This window comes from Triturus cristatus, chromosome 3_1 (genome assembly GCF_964204655.1).
Source record: "Triturus cristatus chromosome 3_1, aTriCri1.1, whole genome shotgun sequence".
In the NCBI taxonomy this organism is placed as follows: domain Eukaryota; kingdom Metazoa; phylum Chordata; class Amphibia; order Caudata; family Salamandridae; genus Triturus; species Triturus cristatus.
Genome location: NC_140583.1, coordinates 431,593,669 through 431,613,498, shown reverse-complemented (window position 1 = coordinate 431,613,498; position 19,830 = coordinate 431,593,669). Strand labels below are relative to the sequence as shown.

Genomic DNA, 19,830 nt, shown 5'->3' with positions numbered 1-19,830 from the left:
TCTCTAAAGCCGGCCCTGCCGCAGACCACTTTATTTCCCAAATGTCCCACCTCACCTCACTTTGCATGGTAATGCTGCGATTACTTACCAGTAATAGCATTACGTCTGAGTCCTTCTTTCGCCGTGATGACTCACACAGTGAGGCCCTGGTGCCTCCAATCACAATCCTTTACTACACATAAAAGTCTCTTCATACTTCCGTACCAAAAAACAAAGCACCACACAGATGGACTGGCCGAAAAGGGCGGGAGGGAGGGCCCGAGTCATCGTGGTATGAGAAGGACTCAGAATAATGCTATTACCAGTAATAGCAGCATTACCCTTATGTCCCTCTCGCTGTGATGACTCCCACAGTGAGCTGTACCAAAGCCAAAAAGCGGCCAGAACAACTGCACAGAAAATGCAACACCCAAGGACAAGACAGAAGCCAGCAGCGCAAAACCCCACAAACCGCACCAGCCGGATGCGAAACCCCCCAAGAGGGAGACGCAAAGGAGAAACAAGCGACCCCCAAAAACCAACAGAGTGTCAGCAAGAAGCAGAAGAAAACGAAAGAGAGGGAGGCCCGCCAGCACAAAGCCTGGACCACACCAAAGAACAAACGCCCACAAACAGTAGTAGCTGGCAGACAGAAAAGGCAAGGAGCCAAACACAGCCAACCGGTGAGCAGACGGCAACCAAAACAGCACAAGCAGGGTGCCAAGACAGGACCCACAGAGGCCATAGGCACAATCTGGGGAACTGGAGAGGCCGCAAACCCAGAGGCAAAGTCCAACGGGTACAGCCCCACAGGGACAGGACAGAGATAAAAAAAACTCCAAAAAAAGACGTGGAAGCAGGCCTGGGAAACCCAGCAGACCACCACGAAGGGACCAGAAGACAGAAAAGCCCCACCCGGAAGAACAAGCGCCGGGGGCAGAGAAACAAAAAGCGGAACCCCAAGCGACAGAGCACACCATGGCAGGACTTTGCCGAAACCCCAGCCCAGGAAGCACAAGGAATAGGGCAGGAGTGAAGAAGGCCCCAGGAACCAACAGCCGGCCAAAACAGCAGAAGGAACCTACCAAAGAAAGAACAGCAGCAGAGAGGCTAACATTCAAGCACAATCCCGAAGACTGGGACACAGGCCGTACCAGGAACAGGCAAAGCACGACAACACAGCGAACACACAGACTCGCTGAAGACACAGACACACGTGCAGGAGCAGAAATGCCAATGGAACACACCCTGGCAGAATGGAATGCCATGCCAGCCACAAGGGATCCACCAGACAGCCCAATTCAGAACCGCCACTCTGAGGAACCGCAATGGTTCCACAGACAGGGTGAGTAAGCCCAAAAGCGCCAGCCTCCAAAAAAAAAACACCCAAGACCCCAAACTGGGAAAAAGAGCAGCAGCAGGCCAAAGCCGCTCAAGCAGGACAAACAGCTCAATGAGGCAGAGGGCATAACAGCACACCAGAGATGCCAGGAGAAGCACAAACACCCATCAACAGATCAAACATCAAAGAGGCAGAGGATGTCGCAACCAAGACATGCACCAGCCCTGAGACAAGACTGCACACCGTCCACAGAGGACAGCCCGAAAACCAAGAAAAAGCAGAAGCGAAAAGCAACACTAAGGCAGGCACCAAACCAGGACCCAAGCAACCGGACACACCCCCAGCCAGTCGGAGGGAGGCCCTGAACCCACAGACCAGAAAGAGTATACACAACGAGAAAAGCACAAGCCCGTGGCACAGCCAACAGGCAGCCGCACAGAAAACTGGTTGCTCAGCCAGAGAGCCAGAAATTGCGAGCAAGGGTCACAAAGGAAAAATACTCCCCACAGCAGAGGAAGCAGCACACGGAGAAAAGTCAAAGCGCAAACCCGCTGCACAATAAACAGGTGGCCTGATAGGTAACCGGGCATGCAGCCCCCAAGACCGATTCCCACACACGGAGGCCAAACCAGGCTAAAACAGAGCCTGGCAGGCAACCGCAAAGACAGGCAAGGAAAGGCCAGAAGTGCAAACCGCAGTGACCATCCATAAAGTCAACCAAAGCCCGCAAGAACAGGGAAGGCATCCAGAGAGGATGGCGGCCTGCCTGAAATGCAGCATGCTACGGCCAGAGAGAAGGCACCAAAGACTTACGGCCGGGCAACTCTCGGCATAGAGCCATGCCAATCCCAGGCGGATGCTAGCACAGTAGGAATCCGGCCAGCCAGCCCAACCCTGAAAAGCACCATACCAACCCCGGCCAGAAGAATATCAGCAGACTACCAGCCGGACAGCCCAGCAGGACACAGCCACTGGTAAGCACGCTGCACTGCAAGCAGGTACCAACCAAACGTGAGTCCCGGAAAAAACAAAGCAAACAATGACATCAAAGCCCAGTAAACAGACCACCACAGGGAATAATGCAGGCAGAACAACCGACATGCAAGAGAAGAAAGGCTCCCGGAGCAGTCAGCGAGAACAGGTGAAGAACCAGTAATGTCACCACTGTACAGTATGTACACCGCAATGTCAGCAGCGGCCATGCGCACTTGTAACTTCATCACAATGCGCACTCAAGTCCATGATGCATGCTCGCAATGTCATCATAGTGTACACATGTAAGCACGTCATGGCCAAAATGCATGTAAGTAATGTCAAAATGCACACTAGTAATGTCAGCATCTGGCAACCTGCAAGCAGATTGCAGAGGGACCCCAGGCAACCAAAAACAAGCCCCCACCACAGTCGGCCGGAGGTTAGCACAGCAGACCTCTGGTGAGCAAAAGGGGGGAAACAAGGCAGACCAAAAGTTTGGAGAGGTTTCACTAAGTATAATTTTCAATGGCGTTTAGTTGCGCCTTAGAGGGAAAATGTTGGTTATTAGAAACCAGCATTGTAATAGCCAATAGATCTCGCCTTTGGGACCTTATAAGTGTTTAGCCATGCAACAGTTGATGTTGTTGCACCAAGGATATTGTGCTGCATAACTAAAAACGTATATGTTCCCAAAAGCGAAACCTATTGGCTATGCCAATGCTCTCTGCCCCCCAACGTACTCTTTTTTTTCTACTTTAATAAGCGCGGCGCCGTCTTCACGGACCCCGTGCTATGCAATGCAATAGGTGTTGCTTTTGGTATTGTAAATAACAATGCCTTTTAATTTTTTTGAAGGCATTGCCATTTACAATGTCAATGCTCAAAATAATGTCATTGCGAGACCTATTGCATTACAAATGCTTGTTTCTTTTGCCTCTGCTCGCTTATTAGGATTGTTGTGTTTTTTGGCCATCCGAACGTGCTCAGCTGATGGCTGTAAATCAAGTCCTTTTATTGGTTCTTCTCCCGTCCCCCAATCACCCTCCTCCAACTGTCACTTGGCCGTGACTGCTTACCTTGTGCTTCTCCGACCATCGCATACCACTAAAAATTGCATTTTGGCACGGCATTACAACTCTTTAAATTGTGAGCCACTCAGTGTCTGTTTGAAGAGCCGTCTCCCTTGAAGTCTGCTGTGCCTGTCCCCGCCCTGACCCGCTCAGAGCGACCACCTTTGGCTGGCTCTTCCCTGCGAGACTCCGCCTCCTCCTAATACAAAATACATTTCCGCAGCGTCTGAAGGGTTTATATGCCTCGGCTGAGGATGTGCTTGAGACACAACAGCATATTAAACCAAACAATTACTATTCATTGCAACATAAACCATGCTGGTCGTTGGGCAGTGGCTTTCGTAACAGCAATCCAACACTGTCCCAAGGAGAAAAGTTATCAAGGTCAATATATACATTTCTGATGTTTTTAAACCGCTGCGTGTAACTCATCAGCTACTTCAAACCGCTTAATTTATTATATACGTGTGCACATCTCTCCCGACATTGACACGGCTCACAAAGAAACTATTTCTTTAGAGTTAGGAGAGGTAGAATGTTAATGTGTGGGTTTGCTTAAAAGTGGTTGAGTATTTTTGGAGGGCATGGGGGAAGGGAGTGGGGTTTTATAGAGGGATTGCTTTCCTATAAAGTTTTTTTTCTTTACAATAAAACTATGATACCAGCAGCACACCTGTAGAAGAGCACAATTAATTTGCGCAGAATGGGCCACTTTGCCAAGGCCTGTACGGCACTCTAGTTCACGTCGGAAACAAACTACTTAACTGTACAATGGCTTAACTGCCGTACACTTGTTTATGCAAACGGCCAAGAGCACAACACTGGTACAAAATCATCTTCCCCTCGTGTGGACGGCTGGAATCAGAAGCTTTTCTAGAGCCCTTCACCTAGATTGCATGGTGGTGCACTGAACAGCTGCAAAATGACACCCTCGTTTGCCATTGCCCCGGTGAGTAGCTCCCATTCAAGACCTGTGTCTGGGAAAACATTACTTTATAGCGGCTGTCGCTTTAAAGGGGCTGGTAAAAGGCAGACACTATAGGCCTCATTCCACATAGATCATGCAAAAAGTGTTGAAGAAATTGGTCTGTTGTGGCTTTTCATAATTAGCAGCAGATGCCTTTTAGTCTGAGATCGTTAAAAAACTGTCTCTCTAACTCTAAAGTGATAGAAAGTAGAATTCAAACCGGCAGATCACGGGTTACGGCGTGACAAAGGTGTGACCTCACCATACACACTGTCAAAGCTATGAATCTGATGCTTATAAAGCGCTGTTTACCAGTTGTTTGCACTGTGCTCCAGCAAGAAAAAACAAGCATGAGAAACAAAAGTAATAACTAAAACATGCGCGCGCGCCTCCTGGTAAAAGTGGGAGGGTTGAGGGGACTGTGGCCGAAGCGTTTCGCTTGCGGGAGCGAGCCAGGGGCACCATGTGTTTGTAAGTTAATTACAAACATATGGTGTCAAGCTCGCTCCCGCAAGGGAATAGCCAAACGTGCACACGTTGCCATTGTAGGCATTGGAACGCATGCACGTTAGCTTCAAGGTCTTTTTCCTAAGCAGCGCATTCGCACTGCGTAGGCGAGACCTAAAAACAGGGCAAGGATTGTTCACTGGGGTGTTTAAGTGAAGTACTTTGGTTTTGAGAATGAAGTCTAATGTGAGTTTTTTAAAACATTTTAGTGAACCCCTGAGGAAGGGCGATTAGATGCCCGAAATGCATTGGGTTAAAGAGTTCTATCATTGAGGATGATTTATGAACATATCATGCTACAAAGACAGGCCTGGATTGGCAGATTTGCAGCAGCAGAAACGTCTGTATATATTAAGTGCTCTACATGTGACGGAAAAAAGGTTTTGAAGAACAAATAGGAGTACAAGCAATAAACATTTGGGGGAAAAAATTGATAATGTGTTAAAGATTTTGAGGCAAGATGCATAGAGTCAGCTGTGCGTCCGGTTGGAATGTACATTCACTCCTACTTTCGATTTGTTTAAATTCTATGTGGCATTTGAGTAAACCACATTACCGGGCTGCACGCTAAAGAAATAAGAACGGATAAACTTTGATAAAGAAACAAGTGGAATGGAAACAAGTGTGCACTTGGGCTTTTCAATGAATGTAGACCAAAAATCATTGCCACACAAGCAGGCACCCCAACACCCATTGAAGCGGTAGATGTACCTCTGGTTTACTGCGGTCAAAGAACGGGGTAGGGGTTCTTTTATGCGTGGGAAAAGATTGCGATTGAAGGCACAGGGGCCTCACTGTGTGAGTCATCTTGGCGAGAAGGACGAAGGGGTAATACAGATTTTTCTGAAGCCATGTCCAAGATCTGGAATTCCAGGAGCCTAGAATTAAGCTCTCACTTTTAACTTACACATTTCAGAAAGTGTTAAAAGCTTTGCTAGTTAATTAATATTTGTCATCCCTTATGTTTTTAATCTACATACGTCTCAGTTATGATGTTTTTAACCTAAAGACCCAAAAGATTTTTTTTTGCATCTGGTTAATCATAAAATAAATTTAACATAACATATTGACTGTATGTCTATGTGCATAACATTTTTCATGTTGAGCAGCAATAGCAGTGTAAGCACCCAAGCTCTTTAAAGGGAATGACAAAATTCAGTACAAAAAAAGAGAAGGTGGAAGCACATTTTGAATGTAACCAAAATTAATCTAGGAAAGTTATGTCAATTTTACAATATTTTTATTTAAGAGCACAATGTTATTGATGAACATAATAAGACAAGCTATTAATAGAACTAATTTACTGTTTTTTAGAAAATAAAGCCACTCACAGTGCCTTCTTCTGCAAGAAAAGATATTGACTGGTCCATGCCGCCTCCTTCTGTGCCAATATAGCGCTCACTCTTGGCACAAGTTTCTGCGAGCTCCACCTAGAATAAAAAAGTAGTAAAAATACAAGATGAGACAGCAGGCACTCTCAGAAGGTCATCAGCCGTTGAAAGGAGGAGATTTATGAAGATGGACCATCAAGGTCATGTTTTCTTACACATTCCGGTCCACTGGAGTTCGTTTTGGAAGCCAGAGAAAGCGCGTTTTTTGGAATTCATATAACATGCCTGAATTCTTTTTAAATCAATGTCATAATTATATCAGATTTGGCTAACATTTTGTTCCCATTGTTTTGTTTTCACAGAGTGAAAATGATCTAATTCATCATGACAATTGTCTGGCTGTTTTAGTCAAGGTATGCCTGGCTAGCGATCTGGAACCTTGACCCATAATCTGACGACCACCAGCCTGCAGTGTATCTGTCTTCCATAGTATGGAAAGCTTCAGTAACTCACAGACCTGGACATTCAACGAGCCATTCAAAAAGCACAGGGACAATAACATCATCATTAATGTTTCACAAGTTTTCAGACAACACACATTTGTGCAAAGCCACTAGCCATGTTATTTGAATACTATTTACCACCTGCTTTCGGAACAGCAAAAACACAAAAAAAACAACGGAGAGCAGGATAGCAGCTGTTCAATGAGAAATCGCAGTTAGTTTGGGAAACCGTGGTTAGATAAAAACAGCTGGAACTTCACTCAACAAATGATGAAGCCAAAGAGTGTTATGCCAGTGAATGCAGACCTGCCAACTCGATTTCGTCTCCCTTCACACGGACACCCGGGGAGGAGCCGAAAGCACACGGTGGCAGACAAGGCGAGCTGGAAACCACTGCAGACAGTAGATTTCTAGCTCGTCTTTTGAGGCTGCAAGCAGGCAGGGCCCATTACAGCTTGCGAAAACTCAGCAAGACATCCACAGCAGCCTCCACAACCTTTTCATCTCATTGTTTTTGGTGGAAGGAGGAAGTGGATGAGGGCAGGGGACGGGCAGGTGGCCCTCTTGGGAAGTTCGGACATAAAGCGCTGCCCCCTCCAAGGCCACGCACCCTCCCCACACGGCCGATTTTGTTGTCAAGTTGGCAGGTCTGTGAAGGATTTTTGTTTACTCATTAGGCCACGACCGGAATAGAATTCCTCACCCTAATTTCACGCATTTGTATCCAAATAGTTACATGGCACTGATAGGTGCCTCATTTTGGGGTTGAAAATGACAGAGTCTACCCTTCTGATAGAAAAAAAACATTCTCTGAATTGTTAAACAATCTTCTCCAGTATATAGGCCATGTGGAATGCTAGCCCATGAACTTCTATCAAGCTCAAAAAAGCTGTGGGCCACAAAAGTCAGAGAGGACATGAGTCTTTGATTAATGTGCCATCAAACCACACGTTTTATAATAAATTCAGGAATTAACTGCAGAACAGGGAGGCTGAGGGCTGGGAGTACTGCTCAAGACTAAATCTTCCTCTATACAGAGAACTGTGTTATAAAGAGGATACGTAAGAAGCAATGAGGGACAGAGAGAAAAGATAAGGAAGGGGAGAAAGAAAACCAGCTTTAGCAAAGCCAATAGGTTAGAAATTTGTTTTTTTGGTTTTGCAAATGCTTGTTTGCTAATACAGAAGAGCATTGGCATTGCCAAAAAACATCAAAATAGCTGCAGAAATGTTCAGTCACTGTGGACAACCTGAACAAATGATCGAAAAATCCTTTGAAAAGACAAGTGAAAGGAACAGAATAGGGTTATTAACAATAAAAAAGAAAAAAATTGGCGCTAAAGAGTCTAAACAAATAAAAAAATTAAATATGCACTGATCTTGACATACAATGTGGAATCCAATCTGATCAGAATAATCTTCTTAAAACATTGGCAACTGTTGGACCTGGTTCTCTCTGCAGGGTCAAATCCAAACATTTTGTTTTGCCTTTTAACTCTGTGCACTTTACCAATGATATCCAGTGCTAAAGGGCTTGTGCTCTCTATATAAAACATGATAGAATTGGCTTACGCCCAATTGGCATATTTAATTTACTTATAAGTCCCTAATAAAGTGGTACTATATATGCCTAGGCCCTGTAAATTAAATGCTAATAGTGGGCCTACAGCACAGATTGTGCCACTCACTTAAGTAGCTCTTTAAAACATGTCTCAGACTTGCCATTGCAGCCTGTATCTGTAGTTTTAAACTTCCATGTTGAACTGGCAAAATAAACCTATTTGCCAGGCCGAAACCTTCCCTATTTAGGTCGAGCCTAGAGGCAGCGCGACTTGTTGTGGTGGAGTAGCGATTAGAAGCCTCGCCCACTCTCCGCCCATATTTGCCATTGGCTTGTGTCAATGTCTCCTAAATGCTGGCTTCCGATTCATAAATAGGCTTGTTAGTCCCTCCTTAGTACCGCCTCCTCTTCATTTGTCACCCCCTATGGCGACTGGCCCCTTTACTTTGGGTTGTTACACGGTACGTGATATTTTAGAAAGTGAGCACTATTTTCTTTAATGAGGTTCTCCTCCTCAGGCACAACATGCTTTGGTACCTTCTTTAACCCCCGCCCTCCCTCCCGTTGTCCGTGCATTCTTCCCCCGCCCTCCCTCCCCTTGTCCATGCCTTCTCCCCCACACCACTCCTCCCTCATGTTGTCCGTGCCTTCAAAATCAGCCCGCCCTCCCTCCCTCCCTCCCATTGTCCGTGTTCTCCCCCCGCCTACCCTCCCTTCCATTGTCTGTGATACCAACCATTAACAATGCAATAGGTCTCGCGTAAATGTGAAACCTATTGCATTGTAATTGCTTGTGTATAGTACTTGCCACTTCCTGTCCAACTCGGAGAAGTGCACCAGGGACCCGCTGCTTGTGAGATAACAGATATACCAGAGCACAGTACTGACTGGGCGCACGACCTAAAGCTGCTCCATGCTGGAGTTTTACTTTACTACACAGGGTAGTTTGCAGACACCCCTGATGTTTTGCATAGATAGAACGCAGATTCTATAAAAGAGAGAAGGACCTTATGTAAGGCACGCTTTGCAAGCTACAGCCCTGGTGCCCTTAGTCCCCATGCACTTCCTCGAGACACTGCTTCTGTTTGGGAACCTTTGTACCATAAGACTGCCCCTACATTATATACTGCTTCAGATTCCAGCACGCAAAGCACAAGATTAGATACTGTCCAGATACTGTCCAGTTGCTTGCTATGCGCGGAGACGTTTTCCTTTCACAAAATAAGTCTGCGTTTAAGTTTAGAATTTGTTTTCATTGTTACGCAAAAAACATCTGCGCGGCATTGTGCTTCGAGGCTTGTGGGCACACTTCTGCTCACCTGAAGGAGAGTAGGTTTGGGGAATGAGATTAAGGGACATATTCTTTAGAGGTTTGGAAAAGTTCAGCCGTCAATTTGATGTATGACATGCTAATAAACACTTTTTTTTATTTAACACCCATTTCTAAGTGCTGTTAATAAGAGAGATTATTAACTACTTTTGTGGTCGTGTTGTATTTCAGCATATATATAGCGTTGGCTACCCCTATGTGGAGCACTTAAGTGCTTGTCTGTATTGGCGATACCAAAGGGGATGATGGACGGAGCAATTGAGCAAATCAAACACTCACCCCCAGTCAACTGATCTGGGTTTAATCCATCATCATTCTTTAGCTCACTCCACCACCCCAGTTCAGACATGGCCATATGCAAATCAGTCTGACCCTGTGCATCATGGGAACAGTCCAGCCCGAACTGCCAAGCCATGTCTTCCCTGGACCGGAAACAAGCATCCCGGGACCGGTTTCGGGTTCATACCCTCATCAGCCAGGCTATCTTGAATCCAGTGGCAAATTTCCATGAGGCACAGGGTCAGACTGATTTGCATATGGCCATGTCTGAACTGGGGTGGTGGATTGAGCTAAAGAATGATGCATTGCTGTACAGACCGCTCACAGGGACCGCCAATGCGAAGCTCCAGCAACACCTGTGACACTAGCCAGCTCTTCGTGCTTCGCCACCAGCCTCCCGCGATGCTCTCCCTGCTCCCCATGGCCCTTGGCACGAACTTGAGAAGGTAAACTTCAGCAGGCCTCACATGGTGACTGGATCTGACCTGTGCTCCATCGCGGTCGGCCTGAAGGTGTGACTTTGAACTGGTCATGCATGACCAGATATTCAGAGTTGGTGCTTTGTGCTTTTTGGCACTATTTCCACTAAATTCTTTCAAAATTCATATCTCTGGTTCTACTGATTGGAATTTTGTTGTTTTGGTCTTGTTTCATTTATTAAATTCTGCTCTATTTTTCTATATTTGTGTCGGATGGTTTTGTGGTGAGTTTCACTGTGTTACTCAAATACTTTACACATTGCCTCTAAGTTGAGTCTGACTAGTCTGTGCCAAGCTAACCTAGGGTTGAGCACATGAGCACCCTAACAAGGATTGGGGTTGCTGCCTGACCAAGGATCACACCCCAGTCAACCAACAACCTAATTTCTTACAGCAACATACTTTTGACAATGTTAATTAAGGACATGCAGGAAGATGGCTCTGTATATACTATACCAAAGTAAGGTATAGTGTGCATAGAGTCCAGTGAATCCCCATAGGCTTAAGTAGATAATACTAAAAGCTCTATTTGTGGTAGTGTGGTAGAGCAGTTAGGCTTAACAGAGGGCTGTGTTACGCACTTGTTGTACACACTCATGTAAGAAATTGTTACACACTCTAAGACTGAATCAGAGACCAATTATTTGTATAAAAAGTTATTATTTTTTTATTTTATTTTTAGATTATAACCAAGAGGAATTCAGATGCAGGAAAGTAACAGTTTCAAGAATAGCAATACTTTTCAAATGCAGTAGGGATTGTGTTGTAAAGGCCTAGAAGTACTTTACAAGAGTATTAAAAATACTTTGGCAATCTCAATCAAACAGTACCAAACTTAGCAAAGGTGCGAGATAGACATTTATTGTGATAGGCAGAAATGCAATGCAATCCTAGGGAAGGAAAACCGTTATATGCAGATATAGGTAAAGACTCTACTTACACATCCAGTCTTCAGGGGTTTGGACCAACACTGGGCATGGGTTAGATTAAGGTAGGAACTGCACCACCAGCGGCACTGGGGCGAACGTGTGCAGAGGTCACTGGGCCCAATGTTAGTCAATAGAGACTGGTGGCACCCACAAGAGGCACGGTTTGCAGATAAATACTTGCGGTTTTAAGTGCACATGTCCCGTGGGTTAATGCAAGCATGTTGGGGTGATAAGGCAGCACCAACCAAACACAACCAGAGGCACCTGGGCGGCCGGGTGAAGGGTGCAAATCAGCATTGGGCGCCCAATGCAAGTGAATGGGAATCTTGGTCACAAACAAGGCTGCACTCTTGGACCAGGGAGCTGGACAAAGGTGACCAACAGCCGAGCAGGTAAGCAGATGTGTCGGTGGATGCCTGGGCACTGCCTGTAGGGCTCCTCAAAGTTGGGGGCGGAGGATTCAGGGGTGCCTCTTGGCGAAGTTTTTTTTACCTGAGCCGGTCGCGGGGACCCTTCAAGATGAGGCTGCAGGCGACTTTGTGGAGTCAGGGAGGGATCATCTAATGCTGGTTTCGACGTCAGGATTGCCATTGAGACTTTGCTGGACAGGTGAGCTACACAGACTCTGTCCGTGGGCGTCGGGTGCAGAGTGGGCAGGAGTCCCAGTTCCAGCTGGATACGGATTCCTTGTATTTGGATCCTTCTAGACAGGGACGCTGTCCTCTGGAGATCTGGTCTTTGTTCTAGAGTGGGCAGTCTTCCTCAGGCTTCTGGAAGTAGCTGGCTACAGGACAGGTGTTGTCTTCTTCGCATGCTCTTTAAGCGGGAGACAGGTCAGTAGAGCTGGGGCCAAGCCATTAGTCGTCTTTAAGCTTTGCTGCACGGTGTCTTCTTTGTCCTTCTTCGTAGGTTGCAGGAATCTGAGGATCAAGGTTCAGGGGTGCTCCTAAATACTGAATTTAGGGGTGTTACAGGTCCTGGCAGATGGTAGCCAATGGGCAACTTGCCTTTAGGGAGACTACACTCGATGCATGTCTCCTCCCTTTGGGGAGGGGGCATCCCCTAACCTGACTGGCTAAAATTCTTCTATACAAGATGGAGGATTTTCTAAGGAAGGGTTTACCTCGGTCTAAGGAACCTTAGGGGTGGTCCTGGCAAAGAGGGGACACACCTCACTGACTACTAATTTTCCAGCCGACCTTGCTGCCTAAAATGGGGCTTGGTCAGGGGGGTGGACATTTCCACTAGCTGGAGAGGCACTGGCTAGTATATCATATCAGGCTCACTGTCCTGAATGCTGTTCCTGCTTAGGGGTAGGTGTGAAGCACCTCTACCCCAAGCAGCCTCTGTTTCTGACCCATGAGAGCACAAGAGCTCCCACCTCAGGAGGTCAGAAACATGTCTGTGTGCGGCAGGCTGATGCAGACCAGTCAGCTGGACACAAGGGAGTTGGTTGTTTTTAGGGGACATCTTTAAGATGCCCTCTGAGTGCATTTGCAATAAATCCAGCACTGGCATCAGTGTGGGTTTATTATGCTGAAAGGTTTGATACCAATCTGCTTAGCATTCAGTAAAGCCATCATGGAGCTGTAGAGTTCATAATGACAAACTCTTAGGCCATGTTCTCCATATGGCTCCACTGCATTTACAATGTCTAAGAATGGACTTAGACGGTGTAGGGGCATATTGCTCATGCAGCTATGCCCTCACCTGTGATATAGTTCACACTGCCTTAGAGCTGTGAGGCCTGCTAGAGGGGTGACTTACCTATGCCACAGACAGTGTTTGTGGGCATGGCACGCAGGTATGTGTGCCATGACGTTTCTTACATTTTGTCTGCACCAAAACATACAGTCTGCAATGGGTATGTATTAGGCGAGGGTCTCAAAGGGTGGCACAGTACATGCTGCAGCCCCTAGAGACCCTCTCTGGTCACCAGGCCCTTGGTGCCAGTGGTAATTTTTGCAAGAGACTTATAGGTGGGCCAGAGGTATGCCAATTGTGGAAACAAAAGTAGTTTTGGAAAAGAACACAGGCACTGGGGACCTGATTAGCAGGGACCCAGTGCACATTCAGTAAAAGTGCATCAGATATCAGGCAAAAAGTGGCGGGTAACCATGCAAAAAGGGGGCCTTTCCTACAGGACCCACTTAGGGGAACACACCCAGCAATCATGTGTCGAAGACTGAAATCAATAAAGGCATGGAATTAAAGCAGGCACTAAAACAGAGGAATGAAGAAACATAGGCCGCAGGACAAAAACAAAGCCAATAGCTCAAACTTTCAGTAATGCAAGGCCTATTGCATTGCAAATGCTTATTTTTGAGTGCCTGTTGTCCACCTCCTGTCAACGGCTGTGATGGACTGTTTGAAATGAAGCCGCGATGGGGCGTGTGGGGGTAGCGAGAGAAAGACGTGGGGTTTAAATGTAGCAAGAGGAAAGCTGCTAACGAGTAGGCCGGCAACATTCACAGATCGACATGAACGAGCAGGCAGGGGCGGGGTGCAAGGGTAACGAAACGCACAAAGTGCTTGATGTAAATAATAATATAACAGAAGCAAAAGTAAACCAACAGGAGAGAGACTGTGGCGTAACCTCCATATCTGCTGACTTCGGACCTGGGGAACTGGGTTTGGGTCCCAGAATTGGTAAAACTGTGCCAATAAACAATAGAATGTAAATACAGGGGGCGCCTGTTGTCATCACTAAAACAATGGCAAGAATGCTGATAAACTAAAAATATCCAGCAGCTGGGAGCAGCACCGTCGGGACAACCAGGAGGAACCCTGAACGTGAGGTGGAGTGGCAAGAGGGGAAGCACCAAAAACAAAACAAAATTAACATTGTGCAAAGCCTGTTAAAGTTTAAATAAACAAAAGATAACATCCCCTGAAGTTCAGAAAGTGTATCAGCGGTGAAGTGGAAGCACTGGTTAATGATCAGGCTGGGAACCTTTCAGCCTAGGCGAGTAAAGATAACACGCATGCACGAGCAGAAGCAGACCATCAAAAGAAAAGAGTGCTCTCCAAGTCCCGTAAATTAACATGAAGAGTAACAGCACAATAACAGGGGCAGTCCTCATGGGAGGTTACAAAAGTAGAAAAGGAGGGAATCCTAAGCATATTAACCAATGAAAAGCAGGCATTTAGGAAATACAGCAAAAGAAACCAATTAAAAAGATGGGCATGCCCCAGATCCAGCATTTCTCAAAGAGACAGCACAAGTGCTGCCTAAGCAAGATCTGAAAAGGATTTCAGCTCCATAAGCACAGCTGTACTCACTGATGTTTTGTGGCAAACAGCAAAGAAAATTTGTAAAACAAATTTTGCTTTACATATATTCATATGTGAGAAAAAAAGATGTAGTGAGGCTTACAGTTCCACTACAAAAGAAGAGTTCTAGAACATCTAAGAGCAATTCCTAATGTGGATTTCAACCATCCCATCACTAGTCCTAATCATAACTATCCTGAAGGAAAATCAGAACTCTTATAATGCTGTGGAATGAATATGGCGGAGACACAAAAGGGATGCTTCAACAAATGGAATCAAAATATATCATTAGAGAAAAGACAATATTTAAGAGAGAACACTGTTTAGATGAAAAGCTATTCAGCTGCTTAGATTGATGATGCCAATGGTCTCTTCTAAACTGACTTTAATGGCATTTACAGAACTTTGGTGCAATGGGATTAAAAAAAAGTATAGCATGATGTAAACACATACACTGACAAGCTCTCAAAGAAAAAAGGAGCAGTTTCCATCACGCCAGGAGATTGAGAGGAACCAGTATGTTCTATCTACTGTTGAGCCGCGTTTGAAATACGAGCGGTTTCCATCACGCCGGGAGATTGAGAGGATCAACCATGCCCTATCTATAGGCACTGTGCGAGATGTTCCTGATGTAAATACGGATCAGACATATTACAGTGACTATCATATCACTTCACCCTAGAGGATATTATCATTGTTCTATGAATGGTATCAGCATTTTTTCAACCAATAAGTTGACTTGGGAGCACTGGACGATTTGATTATATTGGACCAGGATTGTATTGTCCCAAACATTATACCCTACATTCCGTGGAAACTACGAACGCCCTGAAGAAGTTCTCTTTCGAGAACGAAACGCGTTGGCTGTGGTTCTTTCTAAAAAAAAGAGAAGATTTCGAATAAATAATAAAGAAGGATATTCAATTATTCGTTGGATCCAATGTGGACTATTTGATTGCATATATTTGTAAAGTGGTGCAACCTCAACACAATTTTATTTGTACTTTTGACCCTGAGGTACAGGGTGGTGCCTTTGGACAGAAGGCGCCGTAGTGGTTTTGCACACAGGAGTACTTTGGTTCTTGTAATTATATTGGTATACATTCTGAGTTTGTTGCCTATTGCTAGTCAAAAGTTGGTCCACTGTCCATTTTATGTATGTATGCTCTCAAAGAAAAGCAATAAAAATGCTTGCTTTTCAACAAGAATAATTTATATATAAATACCTCAAAAGAGAGATATTAAATATGAATCGCCAACTGGATATTTGGATAATCAAAGTGCTCCTGCTGGAAGGCAAACAGGTATAAAAAAGTGATCAAGTACAAATCAAGTATAAAACAATTGGGCACAGATAAAAAGGAATAGAATATTCCTTGCGTGTGAAAATAGCAGAATCCCTTTGAGAAATATAAAACTATAATCTCCACAAAGTCACCAATGCAAGAGAATGAATATGCCTCTGTGTAATTTGGGACACAAACTATGCTGGCGAGTTATAACGGAATACAAACCCCACAATGCAACGGTTTCATAAAAACATAACCGGCAAAGTACTAATACACATTGAAACTGAAAAGGGATTAAGTATTTCCTGGGAATAAGGCAGTGGCTGGTTGAAAGTCATCAGCTTGTTTTCTTTTCTATTGATTCACAGGATACTATTGATTTTAAAAGCAATCTGAATGCCTGGTGTACAAAGAGATGTATCATCAGGCTCAATAGTTTACTGCTGTCCATGGTTTAATGAACCAGCTATTCCTGCGAGATAACCAAAACGTGAACATTTTAATTCCAATCAATATTCACTGTTAGCTGCATTTTACAAAGAACAGCTTCAACAATCTCTGTTCTGGAGACAGAATGTGTTTTAAGCACCTTAACTACATAATTATTTATGTCTTACACAGCAGTACTGTCCAGTCATTCAGTGACAGACATTTCCTATATGTGTTTCAAACTAACTGACCAAAATAAGCATGTACTATAAAAATACATAAGTGGTAAAATGGGTTTAAGACTGCAGACCGCTTTAGACCTTCTGTCATCAAATCATCCAAAAAGTGCAATAAGAAAAAGAAAGCTGGCTCTGGGTTAGCCCTCGAAAGCCATTGCCTTTAATAGGTTTTTATATCCTTTCACGTGATTTGCATGGGCTGCTAATCAAGGCTATAGTATGTTAATGACAGTTACACTGTTTTGTTTGTGTTCCCACTAGGTTTTGGTGATGGGGCCATCCAGTAGCCCTTTAGTTAGGCTGCAGATGTGCCTAGTAGCTGAGAGCAGGGTGTAGCCACCTTTGATGTATTTGCTTTGCTGACTAATAGCTTTTTTGTTTAGGAAGTGCTTGAGGTTGGATGTCTTCCCCTCACATTAGGGTGCATTGCTAGTCACTAATCACCCTTGCACGTTCATTTGTTTCCCTTTGCTAACTTGCTAACATGTTTACGGCTTTCTTTGTTCACAGAGTGAAGAGACACAAGGATATATGCTTTCTTAATGCATTTAAGTTTACCACTTACAGTGCAAAAGTCATCTTCTCACACCTTTCCATATTACTATTCTACAACACTGTTCAGAAAAACGTCCCCACTCCCACCTGCTACACTGTTGTAGCCACGATTTTGCTTTAATATTGGATATTCTTCCAAGGGCATAATGGGACAACACACACAAAGCTACCAAACAATTCAAAATGTTTTGCCCTGACACTGACCCACTCCTGAAGGAATAAGGAGAGGCTCTTAGGACTGCCGGCACTGTGAAGGGAACACATAGAGATGAATATTAAAATTCATGCTCATACTTTATTCAACTACAAATGAGGGATTTCATAAATAGCATACATGTTTGCACTGTGGAACTGATGTGGGCGGTTTATATAAATTAGTTATGGATGTAACTGAGTGTGGATGTGCATATATGTTGTGACTACTATCTGGCAAGTGTTGGCTGTATTCTAAATGCAGATTTTTCACCTGATGAGAAGGCTGTTAAAGTTAGTTTTAGTAATCCTGAGGACACTAATGCTCCCAGGATTCCTAAGACACATGAAACAACAAATAACTACACACTGAGAAGTTGCATTCAATATAGTGTTGAGTCGAAGGCGAGGGCCTTTTACAAGTAAGCGGGCCTTTAATGGCAAGTAGCGCGCGCAACGACGGGCTCTAGGCCTAGTAGAACATTCCACCCCTAGAGGCCTGAATGTTATAATTTGTCAAACAAAGGCCTGATTGAGTTTTAGAGAGTTGAGGCCTTTGTTAAAAAGGGGAATGTTGATGCTTCGGGCTTCTACCGGCCATTAGAAACCCAGAGCACTCCATGGTTTTCAATGGAGCGTTTAATGTACCAAAGTTCTAATAAACAGTAAATCTTAACTGCATCTTTTTGAGGTTGCAAGATTATGTTTATCTAACTCTCTTCCTTTGGTAACAAAGTGTTTGCTTTCACAGGTATATACCACCCAAGTGCTGATTTGCATGAAAAAACTTGACAGAGACGCATCTTACTCCGGCAACCTCTGCCTAAGCACAGGTTCTGGCAGCAACACTGAGAGCGGATACCGGCATGCGAGTTGCAGGGAACACTCCATCCTTTCCATCCAGGACGGCTGCATCAATCGAGTGGCATGGGCCCAATATGTACCCACCTGGGAAGCAATCAGACTACTAATTTTGCTGATAAACTTATTTGGAGTGGGTGTGAGCCCCGGTAAGATTTTTATAAGAAGTAGCAGAAAGCTTTGTGGTTTTTGGTATGGGGGAGTGATTTACGTGCGGATGTGTACAACTAGCTACCAAACCAGGAATCTTAGTTAAACAAGGCGAAAATGCTGGCACAGAAGAGGAGTAAACATATACAAAGAGATGGAGAAGAGATGCTCGGGGCAGTCTCGCTGTCAGAGTGGCAATTTGGAGGTGCCTCCTGACTGCAATGTCAACCGATATATTGGTGTTTGCAACCACTGTGGATAGCTTGGCATCTACTATCATGTAAATAAAACTGTTGTGTCTGCAACTTGTGCAACCTTTCGCAGACGGTTTTTGTGAATTATCAAATAAAGTTTACGAGCACACTGCTACCAATGGAATAGCTGGTCGTAGGTTCAATTTCCGTTGATACTTAAAAAAGACCGTCAAATATTAAATATACAACACCATACGTGCAACCAACAAATCCAAAGGACTTGTTCATTTATCAAGCTGGTCGTTTGGCCCTTTGTCCTTCACATTGGGTTGAACCCTATTCATAATTTTAACATCTCTTTCTACATATAAGGGGTCAGAAAGTGAGCTCATATAGGGATAGGTCCCTCCTGCCCAAGAAGAAATTAGGGTAAAAGAGGGGCGATGTATTTTTACGTTTTATATAAAGCTCTTTAAGGCCACAACACTAACCACATGTTTCATTTTGGGTTTAGTAAAGGCAGTCTCCAAATCCCAGCTGAGAGATAATCCATAAACGTCCTGACTTTTCTTTCAAAAAGCCATAGGAGCTGAACAGCTTCTATAAAAAGAGTTCCTAACTTATGTGAGAACGTTATTTTCCTCCTTGTGACATACTAAAATTGTGGTAGAACCCGAGACAGCGAGCTCTCGATAAACGATTCCAGCTGGAAAGTGCAATTTTAATCTTAAAACCTGGAGTTGGTAAGGAGCTGACAAGGTTTTCAGGCAATAATTCTTCAGGTTTTTTCACTTCAAGATCTATTAATTCAGCTTCACATACCGCCTGGGGGCTAAGGTTCTGCTAAAAGGCTTTAATCAAAGGAGTGGAGAAAAACACCAATATTATTACTTTTTTTCGAACCTTCTAAGAGCTGGAAAGGAAATTTTTTTCTTTAATTAAAGACATTCTAAGAGTATCCCACAACAGATTATCTTCAGTTCTACGTGATTCACCATGTACTGGCAACACTGGCACTCTATACAAACAATAAATAAATATTTCAAACGAACGAAAATAAGCTTGCACTGCTTACTCAATCAACCTATTCCCCGCTCATGACGGAACCACTCCTTCATGAGCCACGGTTGCGCTGTGCTCATGACGGAGTGGTTCCGTCATGCTTCGGCCGTTGGCGGCCGCTCCGCCCACGCGGCGTTAATTCCCCGCCTGTGCGGGCGATTAGCGCAGTGGGCGGAGTCGTGACGGAACCACTCCGTCATGAGCACAGCTCAACCGTGGCTCGTGACGGAGCGGTTCCATCACGAGCACAGCGCCACCGCGCTGCCTCCAAACTCCCCCCAGCGCCGCGGCGGAATTCCTGCCGCGGCGAAGGGGTTAAGGAAAAGGCACCAAAA

General features: G+C 44.7%; 1 protein-coding gene across 2 annotated transcripts in view; it reads right to left on the bottom strand.

Annotated features, from left to right (window-relative positions):
* GALK2 (galactokinase 2) overlaps nucleotides 1-19,830 on the bottom strand; it is a 1,202,443-nt gene that overhangs the window by 710,446 nt on the left and 472,167 nt on the right. For both annotated transcript variants that reach the window (XM_085644227.1, XM_085644226.1), the window contains one exon: nucleotides 6,172-6,270. In XM_085644227.1, coding sequence (XP_085500353.1) covers nucleotides 6,172-6,270 — 99 coding nt within the window. The remainder of the gene's footprint in view (nucleotides 1-6,171; nucleotides 6,271-19,830) is intronic.